The 26,976-nt window shown below is 42.1% G+C and overlaps 1 protein-coding gene across 29 annotated transcripts in view; it reads right to left on the reverse strand.

Moving 5' to 3' along the window:
- TENM2 (teneurin transmembrane protein 2) overlaps positions 1 to 26,976 on the reverse strand; it is a 3,416,041-nt gene that overhangs the window by 268,325 nt on the left and 3,120,740 nt on the right. For all 29 annotated transcript variants that reach the window (XM_070232931.1, XM_070232936.1, XM_070232935.1 and 26 more), the window contains one exon: positions 11,468 to 11,702. In XM_070232931.1, the coding sequence (XP_070089032.1) occupies positions 11,468 to 11,702 (235 nt within the window). The remainder of the gene's footprint in view (positions 1 to 11,467; positions 11,703 to 26,976) is intronic.

Raw genomic sequence — 26,976 nt, forward strand, 5'->3', positions numbered from 1 at the left:
TTGTCTAAAATCCAACACCAGAAACTTCAGGGCTCTTATTTCAAAAGCGTAAAAGAAATTCAGGCCATTAAAGAAGGAGGAATAAAGAGAGATTGTAACATTCACATTGAGATGGGCCTAATTTGGCATAATCTATCAAAATTCAAAATGCACATTATACATACCCTTTGATCTAGCAATTTCACTTTCAGGAATTTAACTTTTGAATATAATCATGTAAGTACGCAAAGAAAGATATACACACAAGAGTCTCTCTTCACTACAGTTTTGTTTGTAATAGCAGAAACCTGAAAGCAATCTAAATGTCCATAAAAAGGGATTGGTTAAATAAATTATGGCATTAGGGAATATTACACAGACTTTAAAAAAGAATGAGGTAGGTCTACGTGAAATTACCTGAAACGATTTCCACAATATCTCATGAAGTTACAAAAGGAAGTTCCCAAATGGTATGTATAATACAATGCCATTTATATTAAACTTTAAAAAAAAAATGCTCAGACATCCATAAACATTTCCAGAAGCCTAAAATAATAAAGCTTCAAGCAAGATTTTCTTGAGAACAGGATTGGAGGGGCAGAAAATATTACTTTCTACTTTCTATCTTTCTAATTGTTGAATATTTTTTACCAAGAGAATGTATCCATTTTGTAACAAAATAACTGGAAAGACTAAATCTGTTGCAATATGCGCTCTAATTCTTTGTCTGAAATTCTTGATCATTCCTTTGCAGAAGGAAATGGAGATAAAGATTCTGTGCAAGATGAATGGGCAATGAAGTTTTCCTTCAGTCATGCAGGAAACAGTGAGGTGTGCTGAGGAAAGTCATGCCTTCCAGCCCTGCTTGGACATTCAGAGTGGGAGGCCTTGATGAGTCATCTGGGCCTCCCTCTCATTGTCTGTAACACAGTCATTGGACTATTTTAGTTGGTGATCTTAACATAGGCTCCAGTTTGAAAATTCTGTCTCTGTGCTGTCAAATGATTTCCCCTTGTCTTCAATGATCAGGTCAACCTAAATCTTGATGACCTTGATTTCTTCTCTTGGTCTGCCTTCTGACGTAGTGGTCAGAATCAAGGGACTAACTAAACAGAAGACAGCATGTACTTATTTCTGTATCCTCAGCATCAGACATTTTCTTCTTTCTCCCTTTCTCTCTCTTTCCCTTCCTCCCCCTTCCTTCCTCCTCTTCTTTCTTCCTCCCTCTCCCTCTGTGCCTGAAATAGCCCTTTGGCTTTAGCTATGTAGAGAATTCTACACTTCGTTTTCCTCAAACTGAAACTGAAGATGCACCTCATAGGCGGGACATGAAGAAGTCCCCATCTTAACGCCAACTTCATATTTCCTGAGAAGGCCAACAAGGTTGAAAACTCAGAAAACAAAGTATACCCAGACACACGCTGAGTATGTCCGGCCCATCTCGTCCTCACACCAGGGCCAACGCCACACAGTCTGTTATAACGAAATTCTAGGTGGGTTTAAATGGGTGTGCGCTCCCTTTTCTCCCTCCTACAGTGAGCCTTACTTCTTCTAGTAATATCAAATTAATTCACTGGAGTGTGGAAATACCGGTGGGCGTAATTATTGACCTTAAGACATGTCGCATTTTAGGACAAAACTTTTGGTTTTAATTAAATGTGGAAATAGTCTGGTGTTACATATATTATGGTCCATTATGGAACTGACTGACCCTACATATGTCCACCGTAAGAGTTTCACCACAAAGAGGGTAAAAATGCATGGCTAAGAACAGGAGCTTGGAGCATGGAGTTAGATGTTTCCCGTTCACGGTTTTATTAAAAAAGCAAAACCAAAAATTCTCCAAAGTACTTCAACTTTATAAAGGTAAAACTGCTTCTCAAGCCATTTTCAGGAGATTGGAAATGTATCGAGTTGTTTTGAGTTAACTTTCTCATCATGAGCCCTCATAAAGAGCACTGGTTAGTAAGACAATAAATGAGCATGGTTTAATTAGAAAATGCGGAATCCAAGCAGTTTTGCAGGAAAGAAGATGATAGCTTAAAACAGACACCAGGAGACTAATAAAAGTTAAAATGCATTAAGTGGCCACAGTGAACTCAAAGGTAAAGTTGTGGGCCGTTTGAGAAGTGAACCAGGGAGGGTGATGAATCAGAAGGGGATGGGAATCAGTCAGCGGAACTTATTCTTTCTATTTCATATTGGAATCAGCTGTAAACCCCCTTCTGTGCCCAGGCAAGTGAGATAACCTAGTGCCCTGAAATTCGCCCTCCCTGGCCAGGACACTGTGTGCCCAGAGGAGAAAATCACTATAATCAGGCAATAAGAGAAAGCAGCTGGGCTGAGGCTAAACTAGCATTGAAGTTGACCTTGATTGTCTTTTTTTTTTTTCTCCTGGTAGGCATCCATTTTATGGTCTCCTAATATCATGGTGTTTGGTTATGGTCACGTCCTTCTTCCCGCTATCAGGCTCTATGTGGGCATGTCATCCAGGTCTAGCTAATCAACATGGCCCGTTCTCCAGGCATCAGAGATTGGGTCCATTGTGGGCATATGCCCCTTGATGGGTTCAGTGAAACTCAATCAAGGGAGTGTTGTTGAAATATCAGGAAGAAGAAATCCTTTTTCTGCTAGGTTTCTGAGCTATGAGAATATAGCCTGTAGTTCCCACAAAGATCTCACAAAAGGAGGCCTGCTTAAGAGTGATGGGAAATGTTGGGAAGCAGAGAAAAGCAAAGCTGAGAGGCAGACTCCTAATTCCTGACTTAGGTCCTTCAATCCAGCTCTGCCAGAATCTTGATTCTGCCCCAGACCCTTCATCTTCCCAGCTTTCATCTTCCTGATATGCCGAAAGGGGGCAATGGTTTCTATCCCACAGGGCTTCAAATTAGTAACATAATGTAGAGTGCCCAGTACAACGCTTGGCACAAAGCCGGGATTTAGGAGACTGTGACATCTAAAAACAAAACCAAAAAGAGTGTCCCATTGTTTCTAGGAAGTGAAAAGATTTTCGATCAGGCCACAATTTCTCTTCATGTGGGTTCGAGGTTTGGAAGCTGGAGATGATCTTTGTAGTCCTCTGCCTTCGGTATACCATGTAGGACACCAACATACCAAGAGGGAAGAGCCCTAAGCTGAGTACAAGACAAGACAAAACCACGTGTACATAGCATGCCCTCATTCCCAAAGGGCTTTTACATTTCTTCTCTCATTTTACTGAAGTGCCCAGCGTGGGGTAGGTTTCCCCAGGGTCCCACCAAAGGCTTAAATGGCCCTAATGTCACCTGAGGTCTTCTTATCCCATGTTCCCAAGTACAGTAGAGAGGATCTGGGTTGACAAGAGATTAAAAAGTCATAAGATTAAGCTTTCCATTTTAAGTTCTTATCTAAGCACACCCCAATGCAAGAAGAGCAACATTTTCTACCTTCTCCTCAGTGCAGGATTTTTAATCCATTTGTTGAAATAATTAAAAAAAAATAAGCTTGTAATCATCATGTCATTGGTGTGCAACATCTTTACAGGAGGATTGAGCGTTGAGAAATGGACTTTTGGACGCTTGTACCCAACTGAAGCTTTAACGAATTGAAATACAATTTCAGTACAATCTAACAAATAGAAAAGCAGTGTTATTCATTCTCTTTTCAACATAAGGCACGCATAGTTAGAGTATTGACGACAGAAACTGCAGGCATTTGCTGACTCCTCAAACAGTTATTCTGAGCAAGAAATGATTCTACAAGGGATCTAAAAATATGCAATTTTGAAGATGATCCTTTTGTTAGTATTGTCATGACCTCTAAAAAAATGAATATTTGCAAACGAGACTCACAGAATAGACCAAAATTGTTTAGTGGGTTTTGGAGGGAAAAAAACTGTCTGGGAAAAAGTTGCTTAAACATTCCCCTAGAATCTAAAGCATACAGCCCCAGTTGAGCCAACTGGCTGAGCGCTTTGTGACAGATTGCAAATTCCGGGGAACCAAGATCCCAACACACAAAGGTAAGTGAGGCTGAGACTAATAAATCAAAGGAACCTTCAGAAAAGTTGCAAGCCTCCTTCCGCTGCCTGGGAGAACCGAGAAAGCCTTATCTGGCTTCTGTGAAAAGAAAAGGATCAGTGAGGAGCCTGAATTAGAAAAAGACTTGCGCTTCATCAAGTCTCTCCCTGTCTGAGCCAGATAAAATATCCTCTGGGAAGGCTTCAGGAAATGCCCCAAGGGAATGACAGTTGATATTACCTCAATGGGTGACAGAGCACAGACAGAGATGGAAATATTTGGCGTTTTCCAACTGTGAACTTAACTGAGAGTCTTTGACATTTACACAACTCAGGGCAGAGTCTTGCACATACAAAGCCTGACCACGAGGGGGCCTCAGTCTGCAATTGGGTCCCCACGGTCCAGGCTGCGGAGGGAAAAAGTTTTCTACCAAGAGGCTTAGCTGTGGTAACTTACAAGTAAGAAGTTCAAGTCCCCAAAGCTTTAATAAACTTAACAAGGTCTTAATTTTACAAGTGGGAGCCAAATTTAAAGAGGACAGCCTCTCCTTGGATACCTCCACCTTCAAGGATGCTTCCAAGTTAGCAAAGGACGCCAAGAGCAGGCTGAAGTGGTCTTAAATAAGATGTAAGGCTTGTTTCTTTCTTAATGTACCTTGTAATTTGCACACGTGCTGCAACACTTTATTTATTTTCTTATTAATGGGTTTGAGTGTGTTTAACACCACAAGCCATAAACTGCAGAGCAGCAGATTAGACTAGGTTCTCTTTATTTTCCTGCCAATTGTCAGAGAGTGATGTGGGGTACAGGATGCCCCTCCTAATGGCTTTTTCTCTATCACCCCACCTTTGCTTCTATCCGATAACCAACCCCTTGTCTCCAGCTGCCAAGAAAAAAAAAAAAAAAAGACACAGCCTGCTTTCTCATTGGAGAGCTTGCCTATTGAGCAGCTCTGTTATTGAGATTAATAAGCTGCCAGTTTCCAAGGAAGACTAAGAAAACCACAAAATTAAAGTGCACTGCAACGTGAAATGCTGCTGGTGGCCAGGCGGGATCATGGTGTCAAAAAGGCAAGGGAAAGCTATAAAATAAGGCTGAGCTTGAAAAGCTAACCTAAAGGTCTCATTAATTTCCATGTTGCCTCTGATGAGAATTTCGAGGGGGCATAATGTTTTGCAATATGGAGAAATCAAGCTGCCTATTGATTTGAAAAGTGCTTGAATGCATTTGGTTCACCCAGAACGAATTCTAGTTTTAAACCTTACTTAAAAATATGGAGGGAAAAAAAAGCAAACAGGTTACCTTGGTTTAATATTCTCAAGATCAAGCTTGTCAGTGATTCTGTCAGAAAATTAATCCTTAGGTAGAAAAATCAATTTGAGAACAAGTTTGGAATAGTCTTCTGGCTCAGCATGGTGAGGATGTTTCAACAATCTCATTGCTTCTCCGTGAGAACCTTATTTACTAAAGGTCTCGCGTCTTGATTTCTAAGTATGCACTACCAATAAGGCATCCAGATTAGGCTGAGATTGCTTCATCTTAAAGACAAAAAGTGCGTTTTCTGAAATTATGAAACCAAAATTAGATTCCTTAGATGTCCCCCATCAAGCCTGACCTGCTCAGTTCTTTATCAGAGCACTTCCCATGACATCCTGCTAACGGGAACGATGATGACACTCAAAGTATGACCATAGGGTGGGCCACCGTACCCCTAGCTGTTTGGCTTTTTCCTACCAATATGGCAAAGCCCTGTTTGGAAGATAAAAATTCTGCAAATCACGGAGCTAAAACAGTAACGGTGCTTCTTATTTCTGCAATGTCAATTTGCTCTCACATTTGATGATATGCAGAGCATTAGACCTTTGTAAATCGGCTCCCACATAGCCTATGCTGCCACCGCCACAGAGCATCGAGGCCTCAGATTTACCATCCCAGGTTACCACCAGTCCCACAGAGCTGCAGAGAAGGGGCCCTTACCTCTGCTTGCCTTACGATTTTGTCAGTGACTAGCTTTATGACTAGTAACAGGCTGGAATTCATCCCATAGATTATATCTTGCCTTATGTCACTTAAAACGCATCGACTTCACCATTCCCGTGGCCTGGGCACATTAATTTGTTGTTTGCCATTTGGAAAAGCACGGTTTTATTTTGTTTAGTTCTTCCAGTCCCAAAGGCCAGTGCATGTGGTGGTTAAGAACATGGGATCTGGAGTCAGGTCGACCCAGGTTCAAATCTCAGCTCTGCCACTTACTTATTTGGAGACGTGTAGGTAACTTAATCTTCCCGAGCCTCAGTTTCCTTTTATTTAAAACAGGGATGGTAACAAATACCTAACAGAAGAGTTAAAGGGATTAAACGGGATCATATATGTAAAACCCAGTGTCAAGCAAAAAGCATTTGATAAAGAAAAGTTGCTATTCACATACCTATATAATCATGTACAATAACTGTTAAATTGAACCAAGTTTCTGGAGAAATTGTTTTTGAAGAGAAAAATCAACTGCTGAGAGCTTTGTTTACACTAAATATGTTATTATTTGTAAATGGATGAATTTCTGTGTTACATCTATTATTTTAGAGTCAAAATAAATCCGGCTAATTACAGTTACACTTAATTCTCTTTGCATCACAGATTGAACATGCCCAAAACTGACCTTTTGTTTTCTAAATGACGTCATCATCCACTCAGCCTCCTAGGTCAGAAAATTCGTTCTAATGCTCACACTTGCCTAACCCACATCTCCGTGATCATTAATTCACGTCTGTGAACATACACCTTCTTTCCAGATTCCTAGAAGAAAGGCAAACAGCTGTAGATCCTGTAGCTACAGGGACCCTACTGGAAGCCACACCACCTTTCGTCTCAACCATTACAATACTCTCCAAACTGGACCTTTAGTCTTGCTACCTTCCACCCTACCCCCATCTATTCACCATACGGCAGCTACTATAATTAAAAACAAGACAAAACAATATGTTACTATTTCATTCTCCTGTTTAAAAGACTTCAGTGACTTTTCACTGCTCTTGGGGTAGAGCACAAAATCTTCAACGCAACCCAAAGCCTTGTGCCATCCTGCCCTCGCCTGCCTTCTTGCTTGCTTTCTGTTTCTGGCTTAGTGTTTCTTCCCTCAGTGGGTCATTGTTTTCACCACTTAGAACATTCTTTAAGTCTAATTAACACCTGCTCATCCTTAGGGCTCAGCTTAAATGCTAATTTCTCACGAGTCTGGCTTCTCTCTGCCTCACGTGGCACTTGCTACATTTGTCATTGTAGGGGTATTTCTCTAATCGTTTGTTCTCTTTCTGTCTACATCCAGCCTGGAATCTGCATAAAGGCAAGGACTTTGCTTTTCGTCTTCATTGCTGAATCCCCAGTGCCTGGCACGTGGTAGGTTCTCATAGATGTTTCTTGAATGAATAATAGATGACCATTTTAAAAAGCAACGTGCAAATTTGTTTGTAGCTCGAGGATCTTGATGGTTAAAATGAGGGCTTCTGGTATTTCAGGGCGAAAGTAAACTGAGAGGGAAATTTTGTCTTGCTTAGGGATTCTCTTTAGTCACCTGCTGCCGGGAGAGATTCAGAGAGAGAAGCTTTCTTCAGCAAACTGCATAATGGAAGGAAGGTTAGGTTCTGTCGTCGAGGTACTTTCTATGGTTTTTGACAAAAGAAGCTGACTTCAGAAACTCCCACAGCAGCAGCTGGCCAGGAAGATACCTGACCTTCTTGCTCTCAGGAGAGGAAGGAATAGATAGGAGATATCAACCAAGAATTGCACGTGGACTTTGTGCTAGGACCTCCTAAGAACAGGCTGAGAGAAAGATGGTGGGCAGAATGATTATGTTACACACCACGTCAGAAAAGACAGTACAGACCGCTTGCAATTAATTCCTCTTCCTTATGTTTGGTTTTACTTGTATTATATTACGGCTTATACATAAATTGACTGCTTTTAATAGTAGAAGTTTATATGCATTGTTCTTTTATATGACTAACACTGATACTGAACTTTCCTCATATGCCTTTTTGTCTTGTGTTAAATTCCAAATTCATCCGGCCCAGTTTTTTGGCTCTGCCTCCTTAATCAGCACCTCTGATTCTACTTGTCATAGAAAAAAAATGGAAAAGCGTAGTCCAAAGATCGAACATGCCTCATTAAGACTGATGGGAATATCAAAAAGCAATGCAGAGAGGCAAGGGCTTGTTCCCCACTGGTCTAAAGAAACACACTGGACTTGGCGTGGAGTCTCCGGGGGTGGCTCATCACCTCCCAGAGTTAGGAAATCCTTCCATCACACCCAGAAGTCTGCATTAACGAGAGCAGAGGTGGTGAAGCTGTTGGTAAATTTCCACTGCATTTTCAAAATTGATGACTGCATCATGATCAACCTCCAGAATGTTTTGCCTTCAGTGTTACTCTCCTGGATGTGATTAATCAGCTCTTATTCAGTATGAAAGATAGGAATGGGAACCCTAGTATGGCATAATACCCCTAAAAGAAGAGGTCCCATACCTACACTTTCTCTTGCGCATGAGAAACTAACACTATTACTCTCACAATGTTTTGGCATTTGAACAAGTGAATTTGTTCAGTTCGACAGTTTCCAAGACTACATGAAAAATCAGTAGAGAATGGAAACAACATGCTATAGTCTTTGACTTTTTTCCACATATCTATTAGGTAAACTCTTACTCATCCTTCCACACCCAGCTTAAACAGCCCCTCAGCTGTGAAACTTTTCCTGGAGAGTTAATCACTTCTTCCATTATACAATCACTTTAACTTTTACACTTCCATTATTGTATATACTGCACTATGCTTTTGTTTATGTGCCTATGTCCTCCTTTAGACTGTATAAGCTTTAAGGACAGGACACATATTTTAATCCTTATCTCCCCAGTACCCAACATAGTGCTTGGCATACATGGGAGACTCAGTAAATATTTTCCAATAAGACAGAGAATGGATAATATTTACAAAAGAAACGTAAAGCTCAACAATTCTATTCATTACTGCTGAAGTTTCGTATATGAGATCAGTTGTACAGCCAAGTCATATGTGTTCAGTTCTATGAATAGAGTTTCAAATATATGCTGACTTCTGCACCCCGTGTTTGACTTCTGGTGATGGCCGCATCCCAGGGGGCTTACTTTCTCTAATCTTTGGCCCTTGAACGTACTGATCAAAGAACATGCAGATGTTGTTCTTGTTTTTTTCCTAATAGGCTTTAGCTTTTGGCAATCCTGTCTATTCCCCAAGCTTTGTCTTTAACTTGCCTCCAAAAGCATCTGAGAAGCCCTAATCCTTGGAGAAATGTCAGATATCCAATAAAGACTCTAAAGATCAGAAAAAAGTTCTAGGAGAGCTTACGTCAGGAAAACAGGAAGGCGATATGCTTGGCTTTGCTGGTCCTCTCTACGAGATCCTCGTCCAGGGAACACTTTACTACAAATGGTTGTTCACAATAAATCTCCTAGAAAACCAACTGGTTGCATCAGAAGCTGGGAGAAGGAAGATTTGTATACATGGCATACATGTTCTTATCACCTAGGGGAGGCTTTGTGAGGAGCAGACACTCTGATGGATCTTGCTCTGTCAATGCAACGTTCGGGCAATAAGTGTAGGTTTGTGGCTATTGCCCCATCAGATATCTCACCACCTTATTCTGTGTGTGGGAACCATCAGCGTTCCATCCAGTGTGGCTCATAATTTACCATCTCCCTGAAACCCCAGACCCCTTGGAAGTGACTTCACCCCTCTGCATCTAGATTCTGCGTCTTTAAAACGGTGATAATGACGGTCCCTTCCTACCTCAGCGGATTGATTGCTTTCAGGCTTGAACGAGACGGTGCATGTAAAGCATTCATATTGGGCATATACAAAGTGCACAATAAAAACTCGTTGTCAATGGTGATGCTGTTCCTCTTCTTTCCTTCTCTTTCTCCTTTTTCTACAGTAGCTACTGCATTTCTCCTCCTCTTCCTTCTTCATCTAGTCCACTCTATGAGCCTTTATGTCCAGAAACTATTTTTCAAACAATAGTCTGTTAATATAAAAATAGGCTGACTAGTGCCCAGCAAACTCTATGGCAGTTCATAATTATTGGGAGGAAAAAGAAAGTCTTACCCAGCCTTAAAGATCACCATCAACTATGACAATATCCCAAGTCAAGCCTGGTGGATTAGTGAGCTTTCAGCCTGGAAACTTTCCAGCAAAGCTGTTTATTAGTGGGTTACTATATCAGTGCAGACATTAAATATATCTATTATATGCGTATAGTTTCTATTGATTTTACATATTTTAAGCTTTAGAGATTAAGAATGTAGGCATGGTTAAAAATAACCTATAATTATCAGGAAATAAAATTTATTACAGTTTAGAGTGACTACAGTGACAATGGTGCACAACATATTAATGTTCAAGATCTTATTAAAGAACCCAAAACATATTATAGTCAAGAAACAACATCAAATGCTATGGCTTGCAAAACTGTTTTCTTCTAAGAGCCGAAAATTCACTGGCCATTACCAGAAAGATTACAGATTATTTCTGTATTATTTCCTCAAACCTGAGTTATTAGAGTTTAAAAACTATGTGAGAACTTTGCGAAGGGTCAATCTGAATTAGCCTCTTTCTCTGTTTAGTCTGCATGGTTCTGTCGAACAAGGAAACAGTCACAACTGGAGCAGACAAATCATGAAAGTGTCTGGGGATGGAGGCACCAAGGCCATTCCAATACTTGGCCAACCTACTCCCGGTCTTTGCAGTTATGACATCCCAGACAGCCATGCTGTGACAGACGCACCTTCCTGATGGTGGGCATGGTTTTGCAAGACTGGAAGCAAAGGTGAGAAAAGGACAGAAGCAAAGGCAAACCCAAAACAAAGCCAGACCTGGCGATCACTTTGAAACTCTTCCCTCCGAGCAGAAGGGCTGCCCCTTTCTTCTTGTTTGTTTTTACACGCTATTGTTTGCGCCCCAGGCATCAAGCTGTTAGTGTGTACAGGAGGGACTAAAGTGACACCATGTTGGATGAAATATAAATTAAAATTATACTTCTGTCAGTCTGGAATCAGGGATTGTTTCTCAAGGTCTCCCCAAACACTTAATTTCAAATGAGTCTTCATTTATTACTTCAAGAAAGGCCAAATGCATAATTTATCAGCAGCTCTCAGTCAATATACCCTTATAAGCACGTTTCCCATGAGCCTTTGAGTAAAAGTATGTTATGCTAATTCTATTAGTTGGGTACACAAGAGCTGTCTAAGAGAGTAAACAAGCATTAAAAGGAGACACATGTGAACAAAGAAATACCTATCAACCTACAGTCCAGGGTCAAATTACCAAGGGAAAAACAAGGAGGTGGTAAACTCATCCTATTATTTATGCCAAGATTTTCTCTCCCACTAGCACTCTGAGCTACCCAGCGGCACTGTGTGGGTGGCTCAGGTAGGGAGATGGGCATGATGGGTGATGGGACTTACCGGGTCTCCAGAGGCACGTTGCTGTTTAGCACCCAGCTGTCCTGAAGCTGAACGGACTCTGGCGTGGTGGCCAGGTCATTGGGCGCGGGAGCTGGCGCGTGGATCTGACTCCGCCGATTGGTCAGCGAATTCCTGTTAAGGGAGTTGGCTGACGAGTGGTGATGGGACAGCGTGTGGTTGTGAGGGGGTGGCAGAGGGGGCCTCAGAGTCGACTGGCTGTGGTGGTTTGGAGGGCCTGAAAAAAGAAGGAGAAACGGCCATGAGCAGCTGCAGGTTACAGCTTCAGACACTCTGCAAACCTGCAGAGGAGAGCCTAGAACCAAAGTCTCTAAGCTGCTGGCAACACCTGACAGCTGCAAAGTAGAGATACAGGTAAGACCGCATAAAGCATCCCAGTGTCAGTTACCAATAAATAATACACTTTGATTGACCTTTATCCACAGGCGTCAAACGAAGAAAGAAAAACTAGGTTAGCAAAACCAGGCTGATGAGGGCTGACCAGTGCAATTACTTGAAACACCTTAATACGACAGTGAAAGTAACATGACGTTCAAGGCTGATCTCTGTTGTAACGAGTCCCTATTCTGTTTCCTGGTAAATCAGTACACTGCACACATTCCTTAAAAATATTTCCTCTTTGTAAAGGTAATAAGAACATGGTACACTCTAAGTCAGGGAGTAGCATATTTAAATACCTGTAGGGGCCGGCAGGAAAGTGCAGTTGGCCAGTTACAGGCTGAGGTGACCTGGAGAGGTAGGAAGCAGCCCTCACTCGCATCCAGGCCCATGTGGCCGTGTGGGCATGAGGGCTCAAGGCCCCGATTTTCTAGTTTTTCTAGGAAAGCTGAAGATCTAGACTTTTAGGTACGGTTTCCTATTTGTTAAAAAATGTTCACAATTAACCAAAAACAATTTGTGTAGGTGTTTGTGTGTGTGTATATATGTATACTTATATGCATATATATATAATTTTTTTTTAATGAGAGTCAACAAAACACACCTGTGAGCCCGCTCAGATCAGCGAGTTGATAATGTCTCTTCTCTGAGAGATGAACCCTGAGGATTCGGTCTCTAGAGAAGGTTAGGGTTGATGTTTTCAAACCCTGACCCTTATTCCAAATTGCATTCTGTTTTCTAGTCTTGAAATCCTCTGTCCTTGCAGGAAACACACACAAAGGAGGGCTACACCTCTGTACGTATCCTCTAGTACCTATGACCACAGATGACAACTCCACACAGGGTTTTCCTAGCAACCCATTCTCAATCCACGAAACGAAATAGTTTAAGCATAATGAAACGAAAGTAGTTCACTATGCAACGTAAGCCTATAATTTGGTTTTAATGGCTGCTGAAACATGACTTTTAATTTGTGTCCTTTGAGAAAGTTTATTTTTTGAAGCCTCCAGTCGGGGTTGGCAGCTCACCAGGTGCCTGCAGAGCCTTGTCATTTTGGTCCTGGCCAACTTTGAAAATCCTTGGCCCCTGCTGTCCTGGCTTTAAGAAGTTGGCTCAAGTCATTTAAACAAGCAATTTGACACAAATTTCAACTACTTGTCTCCTTATGTGGCCAGGCTACATCTCCAAAAGGTGTAATCTACATTCTGTGGCTCCTGCGAAGCCTGCAGAAGTGTTCTGAAAGAAAGACAACATGTCAAGAAGATACTAGGTTTGGAGAGCATCATGACCAACGAAAACAGGAAGGAAAAATAGGGAGAAAAGTGGTTCCTTGAAGTTTGCATCTCTGGGCTGAAATTACTTAGGGGATGATTTTTTTGTGTTTTTTTTTTTTTTGGTGTTCAGAAAAAGACAACTAAAACTAAAACTCAGTGGGAAATGCCACTGTACAGTTGTATAGATTTTAAATCGCGTCCTCCAAATGAACCTGTAATTCGCATTTTACATTATGCACCAGTGACATTTTAAATATATCTTTGAGGGAGTTTCATAGCCGTAGCAGGCTATTATATTTTCTGGCATTGTTGTGTGTCTAGTAATGTATTATTATAGAGTTATTTAACATTTGTCTGTCTCGTATTAGTGGAAAGAGGTGAGAAGAGGGGGTGAAATGATGTAATAATGATCCTTCAGAGATGCTATCCAAGCCCCTCACACACGGTTAATGAATTCTCATGCCTTCCTTTCCCCCTCTCTCAACGCCCATCCGAGTAGTGTCATTATTCTCCATTAGTTAAGTAATTATGAGACTTGCCTCGGGAAGACGAGATGAATCAGTGTACAAGTCAGCACCCACCCTCCTCAGCCCTAAGCCCGAACTTTCCATCTCCCTCAGCCCCCATCCTCCAGCTTGCCAGACCACACACTCTCCCCAAGTACAAAGAGGCCGTGTGAAGGATTTAATTCATGAAATGAGATACCAGAATCCTCCTGCTTCCTATCTATTCACCCTGAGCTAAGCTTTCTTCGCCTCCTCAGCTTGTGTGGCCCTTCTTTGTCCGTCTGTGTTCTGTGTGGGTGGAATTCCTGTGGCTGCCTTTCTGCTGGCCATATCCAGGTGCGGTGCTGAGGGGGAAATGGAACCACCAGCCGGGGTGCTATGTGGTATGTTCCAAATAAAGTGGAGGGTGAGTTGTCCAGTTAATTAGAAGAATGTCAAGCTCTCTTTCCATTTCTCCTAAAGAGAAGGCCTAGAGCTTCTCTTGGGGGAGATGGAGAAAGAAGAGCAGAGGAAGATGAAAGAATACTTAATTCTCCACTCACCCTGCCCTCCTATAAAGCAACATGCTATTTGACTGCAAGTCAGTCAAATTACTGATAGTAACAACAACAAAAACTATCCAGCATCCTCAGTATGGGAAGACGTCTCCTTCTTATTGTTACTCATTTCCACTCTGACACTGACTGTATTTGCTCATTTATCTATCTATCCAACAGTCGTGTCTTTCAACTAGGTGCAGGAGATAGGAGGGAAAGGCAGTTACAATACAGAGTGGTAAATGCTACCACTGGGGGATATGCAGAGAGACGTGGAGCCCTGGGAGGGGCATTTAGCCAGTGGTTAGGAGATAAAATCTAAAGAACTGGGTTTGGGGATTGGGTCTGCCACCTTCGAGCAGTGTGAACCTGGGCCTGCGACCTCATTTCTTTAATTCTCAGTGTCCTCATCTGCCAAATGGTGACAACAGCAGTAACTACCCATTGAGGCTACTGTGAAAGAGTGGAAGGATACATGCAAAGTGCTAACCATACTGCCTGATGGCTGGCAAGTTCCTCAAAAGCACGTGCTTGGAGCATTGCTTGGGTCATTTGGGAATGAAGGGATGGATAAGACTCAACTGCAGCTCTCAAAGAGCCCAGACTTGAGGAGAGGGAGTACCCAGATTCATCTATCTACGGCACAAACTGGCAGCCCCCGAGCTGAATAGTACTAAAATCTGAAGGTGAGATTTTAGATAGTGTTTCAGATTTCTGACTTCTTTTGAAAACAAAAACAAAACGAAAATACTGAGTCTGTATTCCACCATGGCGACAGTTGGATAGAGCTGAATGCCATTGGTTGGGTTTTTCTGGCTTTCCATCAACTGGAACAATCCCTGTTATCTTACTCTGGCTGGATGTACGCATTTATGTCACCAGTTGGTAGGTGTTTGTGATTTTGACTGCTGGTTTAACCTGGGCTACCTGAGCATTCTCTGAGGGCCACAAGCCTCTAATATAACAACACCTCTGCCACAACTAATGACCTCAAGAGCTTTTTGTGTTTATCTGTTTTCATTACAGTCATCCAATGCCTTTGCCTGATGGGATGGTTTTCCATTTCAAAAATGCAAACAGTGGTCAGCAACACACCTTGCTGCTTCTTTCCAAGACGCCAAACTACATGAAAAACCCTTCTTGAAGGCAACTGATGTCTTCAAACTATGGTGAAACAGAAATGAATAACTCAGCTTGAAGGAGGAAACTTCCGGTCTACTCTAAGTTCAACACATTTATTGGGCTTAATTAATGTGCATATTATTGGGCTCTTCCATTACATGAATATGAAATCACATAATGCAACTGAGCCACAAATAACTATGTAACATCAATGCTTACACAGTATCAACCTAATAAGTATGCCATTAACAGGCAGAAGGCAACTGTCATTAAAATTGCAGGGCTAACCTATTATATTGTATCTGATTTACCTTGAGGTGAGAACCTGGAATTTATTTTTAGGTATTGTGTGGTTTTTAGTTCTAGGAAGAAGGCACTGCATAGTGGTTCTCTGTTAAAAGCTAGGGTGGGACAGGTAAGACTCCTTGCAAAGACAAGTGAATTTATAGAGAAGGTGCTTCCTGTATATTTAAAAATTAAGTCTTTGAATGAGCACTTAATTTGTCCTGTTTGCTTGTTTGGTCTTGTTTACTTGAATAAAAATCATTCTTTTGCTTCTGTGTTTTTAGATTTGTGGTGGGGCAGTTGCCAAAAATTTTGCCAACTGGTTGACAGTGGAGTCTTAAGAAAAATAAAGCCATGATTCTTTGTTAGGTAACAATGTATATTCCAAAAAAGTTACACTCGAGGACTATAAAATCTTGAGTATCAACTCTTGAGTTGACTAGACTAGCGGTGCTCCAACAGCATGTGGAAACAGCTAACACCCACATTTTAAGTAATGTGTAAAGAAAGAATTTTCTTTGGAGCTAAGGAAGAAAATTCTTAAGAACTGACTATTGTTTTGCACTCTTCCTAAACAAACAGCTGGGGGAAGCATTTAGGCTGGGTCTACCCTTGCCAAGTGGGGGAGGTGGATGATGAGGGTGGGAGGGCAGGGATAAACTAAGACAGCCTCGTCTTGCTCTATTGTCCACAGCGATTTTTCCTGGTGATTAAAAATGATGATAAAATGTATGAAGGCAAAAATAAAAGTAGAGGCCTGTCTGCTAATAATTCACTCATTCTTGAAGATGGCATGCCAATTGTTGGTCCTTAAAAATTTCAACCCCTCAGACCCTAGGATGATGAATTAACCACAAACTCTCTGCCTTCTTCTCCTGAACCACGTCTTTGGAGCAAGTCACGTCCTGACAGCAATTTGAAGATGCTGGAAGTGGGGATGGTGTTGGCAGAGACTTTGCAGTCTCTGGTTGATAAAAACTGGCCCCACAACATCCTGTTCAAATTTGACCTTGAATGGGAGCCAAAAGGAATCAGAGGTGAGGATTTTCAAGAATAACAGCCTCTGTTTAGAACTAAGGAGCGTCTATTGCAGATGGCCTGGCTGGTGGTTCAGCTTTGAACCCCTGCTTAGCCACTTACTAGCTGTGCGACCACTGAAAAGTTACATATTTGCTTTCTGATTCTGTTTCTTCATTTGTAAAATGGGTACAGTAATTTTACTCCTCTCATATGGTTGTTAGGAGCAGCAAATGAGAATACATCTATTAAGAGCCTAGCATAATTCTTGGCACATAATAGGTATTAATAGGGGCCAGCCCTGTGGCCCAGTGGTTAAATTTGCACGCTCTGCTTTGGCAGCCCAGGGTTCCTCTAGTTTGAATCCTGGGTGTGGACATGGCACAGCTCATCAGGCCACGCTGAGGTGGTGTCCCACATGCCACAACTAGAAGGACCCACAACTGAAAATACACAACTATGTACTGGGCGGCTTTGGGAGAAAAATAAAATCTTTAATAAGAGATATTAATAAATATTATTATATATTATACTGTGTTTTATAATTAATAAACCTGATCTTAGTAACAGCATCAGTGTCCATGGATCTGGGGAAAATGATGAGGATCTCCCAGGACACTCCAGTTCCCTAGCTCTTTGGAGTGGCAGCTCTGGAAGGCAGTATCAGCTCAACATATGCAGGCAAAGTCGCCAACCTTAGATCTTCTCCACCTTCAAATTCTGTCTGCAGAAGGGCATAGTGACTAAGTGACACGGCACAGCCATTAATATAGGCAGTCTCCAGAGCATCTCTGAGGTCTTGCAGAAATGGAACTTGGATTCAGAACTGTCCCATTTGCATAGACAAAACAATTGATGTTGATGACACAAAATAATAATACTGACGATAGCTGCTATGAGTTAAGCTGTCCCTGTGTGTCCGGACCTGTTATAAGTGCTATACTCAAATTATTCCCATGTATTCCCACTCACTCCTGTGGGACAGGCTCTCTTATCATCCCCATTTTACAGATCTAGCAAGCGAGGTTCAGAGACATTAAGTAATGCACCAAAGGTCACGTAGCTTAGCAAGTGGCAGAGCTGCTCTTTGATCCCAGGATCTCTTCTCCACTCTGCCATAAGCAAAGGAGCACCAGGCTCCAGGATACACTCACCTGGGGAGGGAACAAGGACCCCTGCCCTGGTTTATATATGCCCTAGCAAATACAGAGGAAAATTCTATTTGACTCATTTCTTTGCACATTTGCTTAAATGGCAGAATGAAATCTTGTGAGAAATTGGAGGGCATCGCCCACCTCAAAGCTCTGCACCTCCCGATGCTGCCTGAATCAGGAGAAATAGGCCAGCACAGCCAGACTGCAGCACAGTCTCTTTTCTGTGCCTTCCCCAAAGGCCCTGCCCAAACGTCCTCCTCCGCGCTGCATCCCTGGCTCCCATAACCAGTGGCATGAGGGATGAGCAGCAATTAGGTCTGTCGGAGGCAGAAACAAGGGCATGCTCCGTCCCAGCTCATCCTGCCTGCTCTGACTGGAGCTGCTTTGCCAACAGCCCAGGGGTGGAGGGGTGGGGGATGGTCCAGATCTGGCATCCTCCGGTGTTTAGAAGGAGATGGGAAGAGATTTACTTAATTGTCTCTAAGTCTTGGGCACTTTGGACCTTCAGCTTGCTCCCTTCTCCCCTGTCTTAGCATCTACTGAACCATTTATGCCCTGAAGAAAGGACTTGTATTTTTTATTACTGACCACGTATGGTATTGCTGGCTTTGCAGGGCTGATGGCCGGTCTGCAGTATTTCTCAGATCTGGTCCCTATTGTAGCAAGCTGCAGCCTTTCTCCACATTTCAGAATGGTGGAGAAAAAAGAAGGAAGGATGAAGGAATGAGTCAAATTATAGCCTCTTTCTTTTCTTCTGGTGCTCAGCTACAGCTCTGACCAGTGCCTCATGGCCTGGGTGGCGCAGTCCTGTGTCAGGGGGCCGTCCCTGATGGAAAGGCCCCATTCAGCCCAAACAGAGCACCAGAGAAGGAAAGGGCTGTGCTCACTCGTAAGGAATGATTTGTAGTTCTCTTGCTTACATAAAATATATGACCTCAGAGAGAAAACATTCTGAGCGCATTCACAGTGACACACAGATCAGCATCGCACGGCAGAAGCCTGGGAATTGCAGTCATAAGGAACAATCATTTGTAGGCCTAGAAACCAAAGTTTTGTCAGCTTTACATACATTCATAAAAAACTTGGGCTTACAGGGACATCTTAGATCATCTCAGAACAATTGCTCCCATTTAATAAGCACCAGCTGTGTGATAAGCACTCTATAGATTTCACCTTATTTAAAACTTGTAATAACCTTCAAAGTAGATATTGTTCTCCATTTTCAAGATGAGGAAATTGAGGTGGAGGGAGGTTAAGTGATATAAGTTTCCCTCCTTACATTTCGTATTTAACTGTAATACATCTGGGCCTCTTTTGAGTGCACACTGGGTACCTCTCTTTCATAATCCTTGGCACATGGTTTTATATGATTTTTGGACTCTCCTGTGTTCCCTGTTAAATTTGAGCTCCTCCAGCACAGGGAGTCTGTCTCTTTCTTCTTTATGGCCCCAGCACAAGGCCACAGTGGCTGGCACAGAAATAGTGCTGAATGAATGAATGAACGAATGAATGAACAACTCGTGACCCTGGTGGGTACGTCTGGAGAGCCTCAGCACAGAACGATCAGAGCAGATTTCTGCCTCTGTCCTTTGAGCATTCCATTCGACCGCTGGACTATGACAGGCTTTCCCTTCGTTCCCTGAATTCTTATTGCTCCCGGAGGCTCCTTCAACAGGGAGGCAGGGGACACAGGGGGAAGCTGACTTCTATCCCTTCTGTCTTTTCTGTTTATTCTTTCCTGGCTCTGCCTGACCGCCTATTTTTTTCTTTTTTATAACAGATTTATTGAGATACAATAAAATTCAGCTTTTTCAAGTATACATTTCAGTGCCTTTTTTTTTAGTATATTCATTGTGATTTGCAACCATCACTAATTTTAAAACATTTTCATCAACTCCCCAAGGAAATCTCCTACCGATTAGCAGTCACTCTCCAGTCCCTCCTTCCCCATAACCTCTAGCAAATACTAACCTAGTTTCTATTTCTATGGATTTGCCCATTCTGTACATTTCATATACAGGGCGATTCCCTCTGTTTCTTATAACCAAGATGTCTGTTGCAGAACTCCGTTGGAATCAATCAAAGTTAGATCTCAGATGGGGCACACTTCACACCACTTAAAAATATCTTTCCCTGGCAACCTGAAGCTGGTCCTTTACAGGAGCTTTTTGGCTGGGACCCTGCTGCTGTTGATACTTTTCAGACAGAGATTGTTAGATGATGGTCATTTGAGAGCCAGTTGTACACTTGAGGGCCCGAGGGGGATCCTGCAATTTCTTCCTGCGCTTCCCAATGGCTGTAATCACTGCACAAAGCCATCCCTGCTCAGCTAAAACCCAGCCGTGCACAGGCAGGGATTCTTGAGGGAAAGAAGAGAGAAGGAGGGAACTCTTGAACTGGGTGCCGAATCAGCAGCTGCGCTGGAATTAGAAGCTTAATAGAGATTGTAGGTTTGGGAGCATCCTGCCCAAAAAGGGCAAGTCCTCACATGTGATGGGTCAGAAAGGGATTTTAATCATAGGTGCCACATCAGTGTACCATACCCTGATACCCATTCTTCGCTTTCTTAAATCACTAGGAAAGTATCACTTGAGATCAATGTCAACTCTATTAGCTACTTTCCAAATGACAAAGCCAAAAAAAAAGGGCCACTTGAAATACTTGAGAGGAACACTTCTAAAGAGAAGATTTTATTGCAAAGTTACGTCTGAGCAGTGCATATCTAAGCATTTCAATAAATCTACATTACCCTAGGTATTTTGGCATCCTCTGGGAGAAGAAAGCCTATCAGTAGAAAGTAATGATTTTGGGTTTTTCAATTGCCCTAAGGATCTTGACAATGCTATTAAGACCTATGCTTTCCCTGTCGAGAAGTTTAGGAGTGAAATTATTAATACGCCCAGACGTTATGTTGATTGTTGCACTGTAGCAGAAAATACTCTCTCTGTTATTTGAGCTGCATTATCACTTTCCCAAGCAGAGAATTGCATCAAAAATTTAAACTCTTCTCATTCCAGCTCATCGCAGAGCTTTTCAAGGTCTTATTGCAAAATAGACTGGGAAGAACTTGGATATTTCCTTACTCAAGAAAGATAACATGTTTTTCAAAGACCAGGCTATTTTTTTTAAAAAATAAAAATCACAGTGAAAATTTCTTCCATCAAGATGTCATTCTTTAGCTCTTTAACTAGGTTTTCCTTGGGGTGTATTTCATTCCTTTTTTTTTCCCTTTGAGATGGTCACAATGCTTTCCTTTGAACAGGGAAAGGATCAAACCAAAGATAAAATATGATTTTGATTTCAGATTGAGCCTCTGACGCTCAGAACGATGGGGACAAGCTCTGATCTCCACCATTCATTAACACCAAGAATGAGTGAGGCACGTCAGTTAAATGGCAAGGACGGGATAAAGGTTCCTGGAGCATTTTCACTTCAAAGCTCAGCAGAATTATTTACTATCTGAGTGACCTTTTCCCCAAATCTCTCATGGTACACGCCTTATAGGGCAAGGGAACAAAAGTTTCTCCATACTATATAAACAGAAGTCAGCTTAATGTCAGACCTTGAACTGCATCTGTTTTCATGTCAAGTGACAGCTGATGTAATGAGATGTATAGGGTATATTGCTGGAGACATTTTCAGGATACCCTTTCTGCCTTCAAAATAAACACACACACACACACACACGAGCAAGTAACTATCCCAGAGAAACAAACATCTGAGGCTTCCTGAAGAAGCATCCCCCGTCCAGGATGACATGGTTCATGTACTGCCAGAGAGAGTGCCCTTTGGATTTTATTTATCACTGTTTAGTGGTTTCTTTCCAAGTTGTCTTGGAGTTGCTTTGAATCTCCCAATTAAAGTGGGTCAGATAGTGCCCATGGTCCTTATCATGTAGCAGGAATGAGAAGAGCATCCAGCGCTGAGGAGGGAAGGATGCAAAAATCCAGCCCACACCCCATCCAAGAGCCTCAGGATGCAAACAACTTTCAAAAACACTGGGACCAGTGGGAGGCCAGTGTGCTCCGCAGATCTGCTTTGTAGGACTCAATGACATTAGCATCCCCATCTCCCACTGAGACCCGCTCAGAAAAAAGTGTTTCTTCCTGGCCACCGTAAACAATGCCATCTCCAGGGCTGCTTCAGTCTTTTCGACACTGACCTCTCCAGTTTTGCTGGCGACACTTCTGGAGTTAGACAACCAGAGTTATGAGGTACTTAACCTGTCTGTGCCTCTGTTTCCTCACCCATAAAAGATGGTTAATAATCGCTCCTACTTGGTAAAGAGAGTTAAATGAGATAGTACCTTTAAAGCTACAATGCTTAGAAAATGCATAACAAGCAGGAACTACTTAGGAAATGTCAGGATTTATTTTCATTTTCGCCTGAACAGGCTAATTCTTTCTTAAGGTGGTGGAGAGAGGAGTGAAATAGACCCCGTGATTCGAAGATTATTTTAACAACTTGGAAAACATCCTGTTGCCAGATATTTTTAAGGTAAACAGCACCAGTAAGAATAAGGGATCCTGGGGCTGGCCCCGTGGCCGAGTGGTTAAGTTCGTGCGCTCCGCTGCAGGCGGCCCAGTGTTTCGTTGGTTCAAATCCTGGGCGCGGACATGGCACTGCTCATCAGACCACGCTGAGGCAGCGTCCCACATGCCACAACTAGAAGGACCCACAACGAAATATACAACTATGTACCGGGGGGCTTTGGGGAGAAAAATAAAATCTTTAAAAAAAAAAAAAAAAATAATAAGGGATCCTTTCTTCCTACTAATGAGTTATAGTATCTCTAGGTCTTACGGTGTCATGAAATATTCAGTGTTCTTCATTTTTAGCTTTTGCAACTTAAATACATTGAAATAAAACCATCTGATAGTGGGCAATTGGAAGGGCATTATAGTAGCTTTTTTTTTTTTTAACTTTTATGAATTTTCTCACTCCCTATGAAAATCAGCACAAGGCAGGACTAGGTCTTCTTGAATCCTGGTATTCCCATTTAGCATCAGCTCCCATTTCACATGAAGAGGCTGTAGTGAAATCGAGACTTTCAAGTCTCTCTCACTCACGCTCATCCGTGAGCCGCGCGAGCTGCCCCGGCTCCAGCAGCGAGCAGCTCACAGAGGGCCTGAGTTATTCATCACATTTAGGTGGTTTGAGCCATGAATTAGCAATTTGTTTCTCAGGGCTTCTTGGGTTACTGAGACTTTCTAGTATTTATCATCTCAAATGGGATCATTCTTAATCCCATAACGTAGAGAGTGAGTCATCTTTCTCGTGAAATAATCAGATTTGGTGGAGAAAATAATTTCCATTTCTAACACTTTAATAGCGTGGTCTGGGAAGCCTTCTATAAGATGTCGTTTGATCAGAGACCTGAAGGAAATAGGCAGAGAGCTATGTCTGAGGGAACAATATTTCAGAGAGAGGGAAAAGTAAGAACTAAGACTTTTTCTTTGGTGAGGAAGAGTGGCTCCGAGCTAACATCTGTAGCCAATCCTCCTCTTTTTTTTTTTTTTTAAGATTTTATTTTTCTCCTTTTTCTCCCCAAAGCCCCCTGGTACATAGTTGTATATTTCGTTGTGGGTCCTTCTAGTTGTGGCATGTGGGACGCGGCCTCAGCATGGTCTGATGAGCAGTGCCATGTCCGCGCCCAGGATTCGAACCAACGAAACACTGGGCCGCCTGCAGCAGAGCGCGCGAACTTAACCACTCGGCCACGGGGCCAGCCCCTCCAATCCTCCTCTTTTTGCTTGAGGAAGAGTGGCCCTGAGCTAACATCTGTGCCAATCCTCCTCTATTTTGTATGTGGGACACTGCCACAGCACGGCTTGATGAATGGTGTTTGGGTCCAGGCCCAGAATCCAAACCTGCACACTCTGGGCTGCTGAAGCAGAACAGGCGAACTTAACCACTACACCACTTGGCTGGCCCCAACAAAGACAGTTTTAAATCTGGGAAGTGTACAGGAATTGGCCAGAATATCAGTCTAGGTTTGTCTCTTTCATTCAGATTCAAGCCTAGTTCTCAAAGAAAACACTAAAGAAAAAAGAAAGGTGCTGATCCTCACTGGCCTCTATCTAATCTGGGACTGAGCCAAGCAGGCCTCTGCCTCAGGCCCTTTGCACTTGCCATATCCTTGGCCTGGGGATACAGATAATGGAGTGGCTCACTCCTTCAAGGTGTGCACTTCTCTGCTCAAATGTCACTTTTTAAGAAACGCCTTCCCAGACAACCTAGCAGTCTTATCTTCCTTATAATACAATGCTTTCTTTTTCTGTAAAGCATATATCATCACATTAAAAAAAATTGTTTATCTGCACTAGAAAGTAAGCTCCTTGAAGGCAAGGAGGCTATTTAATTCTCTGCTGAATCCCTGACTCTGGGAACACTTAGAAGACACAATAAAGGGTTGTGGAATTAATTACACATTGAGAAGTATGGCAAGAACAAAGGAAAATCCAAATTCCACCAGAAATGAAAGTCTTTCAAAGGTGCTGTTGCATGGTATCATTTGAAACAAGTTTCAAAAGCTTGAACTTGACCAAAGTTCAAGAAAAAAACTCCTGTGGGCTTCCTTGCCAAAATGCAGCGCTATCTCACGCAAACTGTAGCAATTTTTTCTCTTCCTGCAGCAACCCAAACACGACAACAAGTGCCTTACCAGCAGAAATCCCTGTGGAACGAATGATGGCTGAGGCCTCTGACACACCCCAAGTGGGAATAGACACATTTCTCTTCCAAACTCTGCCTCACAGGATCTCCTGTGGCTCCTTGTGCCGCTTGAAAATGTTCCCTTTCCAGCACAAATCTATTGTATTCAAGAGCCTTTGCTCCAGGCCCCTGATTTACTGGGCAGGGTAGACCTTGACTCACCCATGTAGTTGGTGATACAAAAAGCAGGCAGATACGGCAAAGAAAAAGCGTGATGCAGCAGAGGGCTTGCAAATCGAAAGCAAGATAGATGGAACCCTCCTCCTTTAGGAAGCCTTTTCAGAGCGGATCAGATGAAATCCAATGGCTTCCTAACTCCACGCGGACAAGTATAAGATACTTTAGGCTTACTCTGTTCTAGGATTAACATGGGAGCTAACACTGGCACATTGTATATTCAACGGCTCCATCTGGCCATATTTCACCTATTAAATCTTTAAAAACCCCTCTAACTTATATATGACAAATAATTGGAAAAACTTTTCATTCTATGGATTTCTCTTTGTACAGAGCCCAGCAATGTCAGATGCAGGTAGTCACTTGATAAAGTTTTTTATATCCTCTGAAAAATATCCAAAGAGGTGACAGTTTTCTCCACAAGATTCCTTTTGCCTCCTCTTCCCTTAAATTCCTTATAAAAGAACAGTGACCAATGAGCTAAGTTCGCTCATGGAAAACCATTCCCCATCATTTCATCACTGCTCATTCCTTCATTCATGTCTTCATTTGTTCATGTGCGCATTCATTTGGCAATTAATTATTGAGCATCTACACGGGCTCCTATAGATTTTTGGAGTTACAGAATCTTGATTCTAGGAAGGTAAAGAAAGAGAATCATATAGGCCTGGCCCCGTGGCTCAGTGGTTAAGTTCGTGCGTTCCACTTTGGTGGCCCAGGGTTTTGCTGGTTTGGATCCTGGGCACAGACCTTGCACCGCTCATCAGGCCACGCTGAGGCGGTGTCCCACATAGCACAACTAGAAGAACCTATAACTAGAATATACAACTACATACTGGGGGGCGTTGGGGGAAAGAAAAAAAGAGATTGGCAACAGATGTTAGCTCAGGTGCCAATCTTTGGAAAAAAAAAAAGAAAGAAAGTCAAATCCTATGCTGATCTTTTTCGTGAGCCACAAAGACTGCACCTTAACTCCTTTGTCCCCCTTGTGGCTGTTAACTATCAAAATGCTTCACTTTTCATTGTGTATTTTTATTCATGTTTCAGCTCATGTATAAAAATTTTGTAAGAGCCATTATGACATATTGCTCTGAAAAATTTTCATATATGCATATCATTAAACTAAACTTGAACCCTTCCCCCTCTCTCCACCCCAGTCTTATCTCCCAAGGCTAACACACTATTGTGTAGGGTGTACACACATGCACGTCCCCATGTACAAGGATTTTTGCTAGCATAACGTTTAAAGGATGCTCCACGGCACACAGAGAAATTCTCAAGCATATTAATTATTACCTGTGGAGAGAAACTATAACATTTTGCTCCATTTGTGTTTTCAACTGAATGTGGTATTTATCAACCATCTTTTATGTTTAATTCTAGATAATAGAGCATGGCAAATTGGAGTCTTCAATTATGCACACGAAATATATTGCTGTATGGCTTTGTTTGTAAGGTTCAGACTCGAATTCCTGCTCTGGATTCTGAATCGCAGCAGTAGGAGCCACATGGCCTTTGGGGTACTCTTTGCACACATACAGTGGAGCGAGACACTTGGATTCATGAAGTGAAAACGAAAGTGGAGAATATGAAGGGGTTTCACCACTTGGGTTTACTCTGATCGTCCAGTCCCCATCTATCTGCACGTCCACAAGTACTCCCAGCATCCTCATCCTGATTCCATGAACAGCAGAACGACACATCATTTGTATGTTTTCCAATGAAAACAAAAGTAGTCTGAACCAAAGAAGAAATCATAAATAGAATTGAGAAATTATAAATAGAATTGAGAAAAGCAGAAAAACACTTCATGCTGCTTCTCTTTTTTTTAAAAAAAGAGTTAACTGACAGAAAATTTAAGGTCTGTTTCATTAAGATACTAAAAAAATAAATGACTTATGAAATTAACCAGAAGCAGCACATGACAAAAGAGAATATTATGCTAGAACATACTTTTGACAGACAGTCGAAGCTAATAAAATACCATGATGGGAACTCTCATACATTGCTACTGGGGATGCAAAACAGTACAGCCGCTCTGGAATCAGTTCCCCATACTATTACACTTACCACACCACCTAATAATTTAAATCCTAGGTATTTACCCTAGAGAAACGAAAACTTATGTCCTACCAAAAACCTGCATGTGAAAGTTTATAGTAGCTCTATTCTATTCACCAAAAACTGGAAACAACCCAGGTGTTCTACAAGGGAATGGATAAACAAAGTGGGGTATTCGGCACAATGGACTACTATGCAGCAACAAAAGGAATCAGCTATTGGTACATGTCACAACTTGGACACGTCTCAAAGGCACCATGCGGATGA

The sequence above is a fragment of the Equus caballus genome, chromosome 14, assembly GCF_041296265.1.
Source record: "Equus caballus isolate H_3958 breed thoroughbred chromosome 14, TB-T2T, whole genome shotgun sequence".
Taxonomy (NCBI): Eukaryota; Metazoa; Chordata; class Mammalia; order Perissodactyla; family Equidae; genus Equus; species Equus caballus.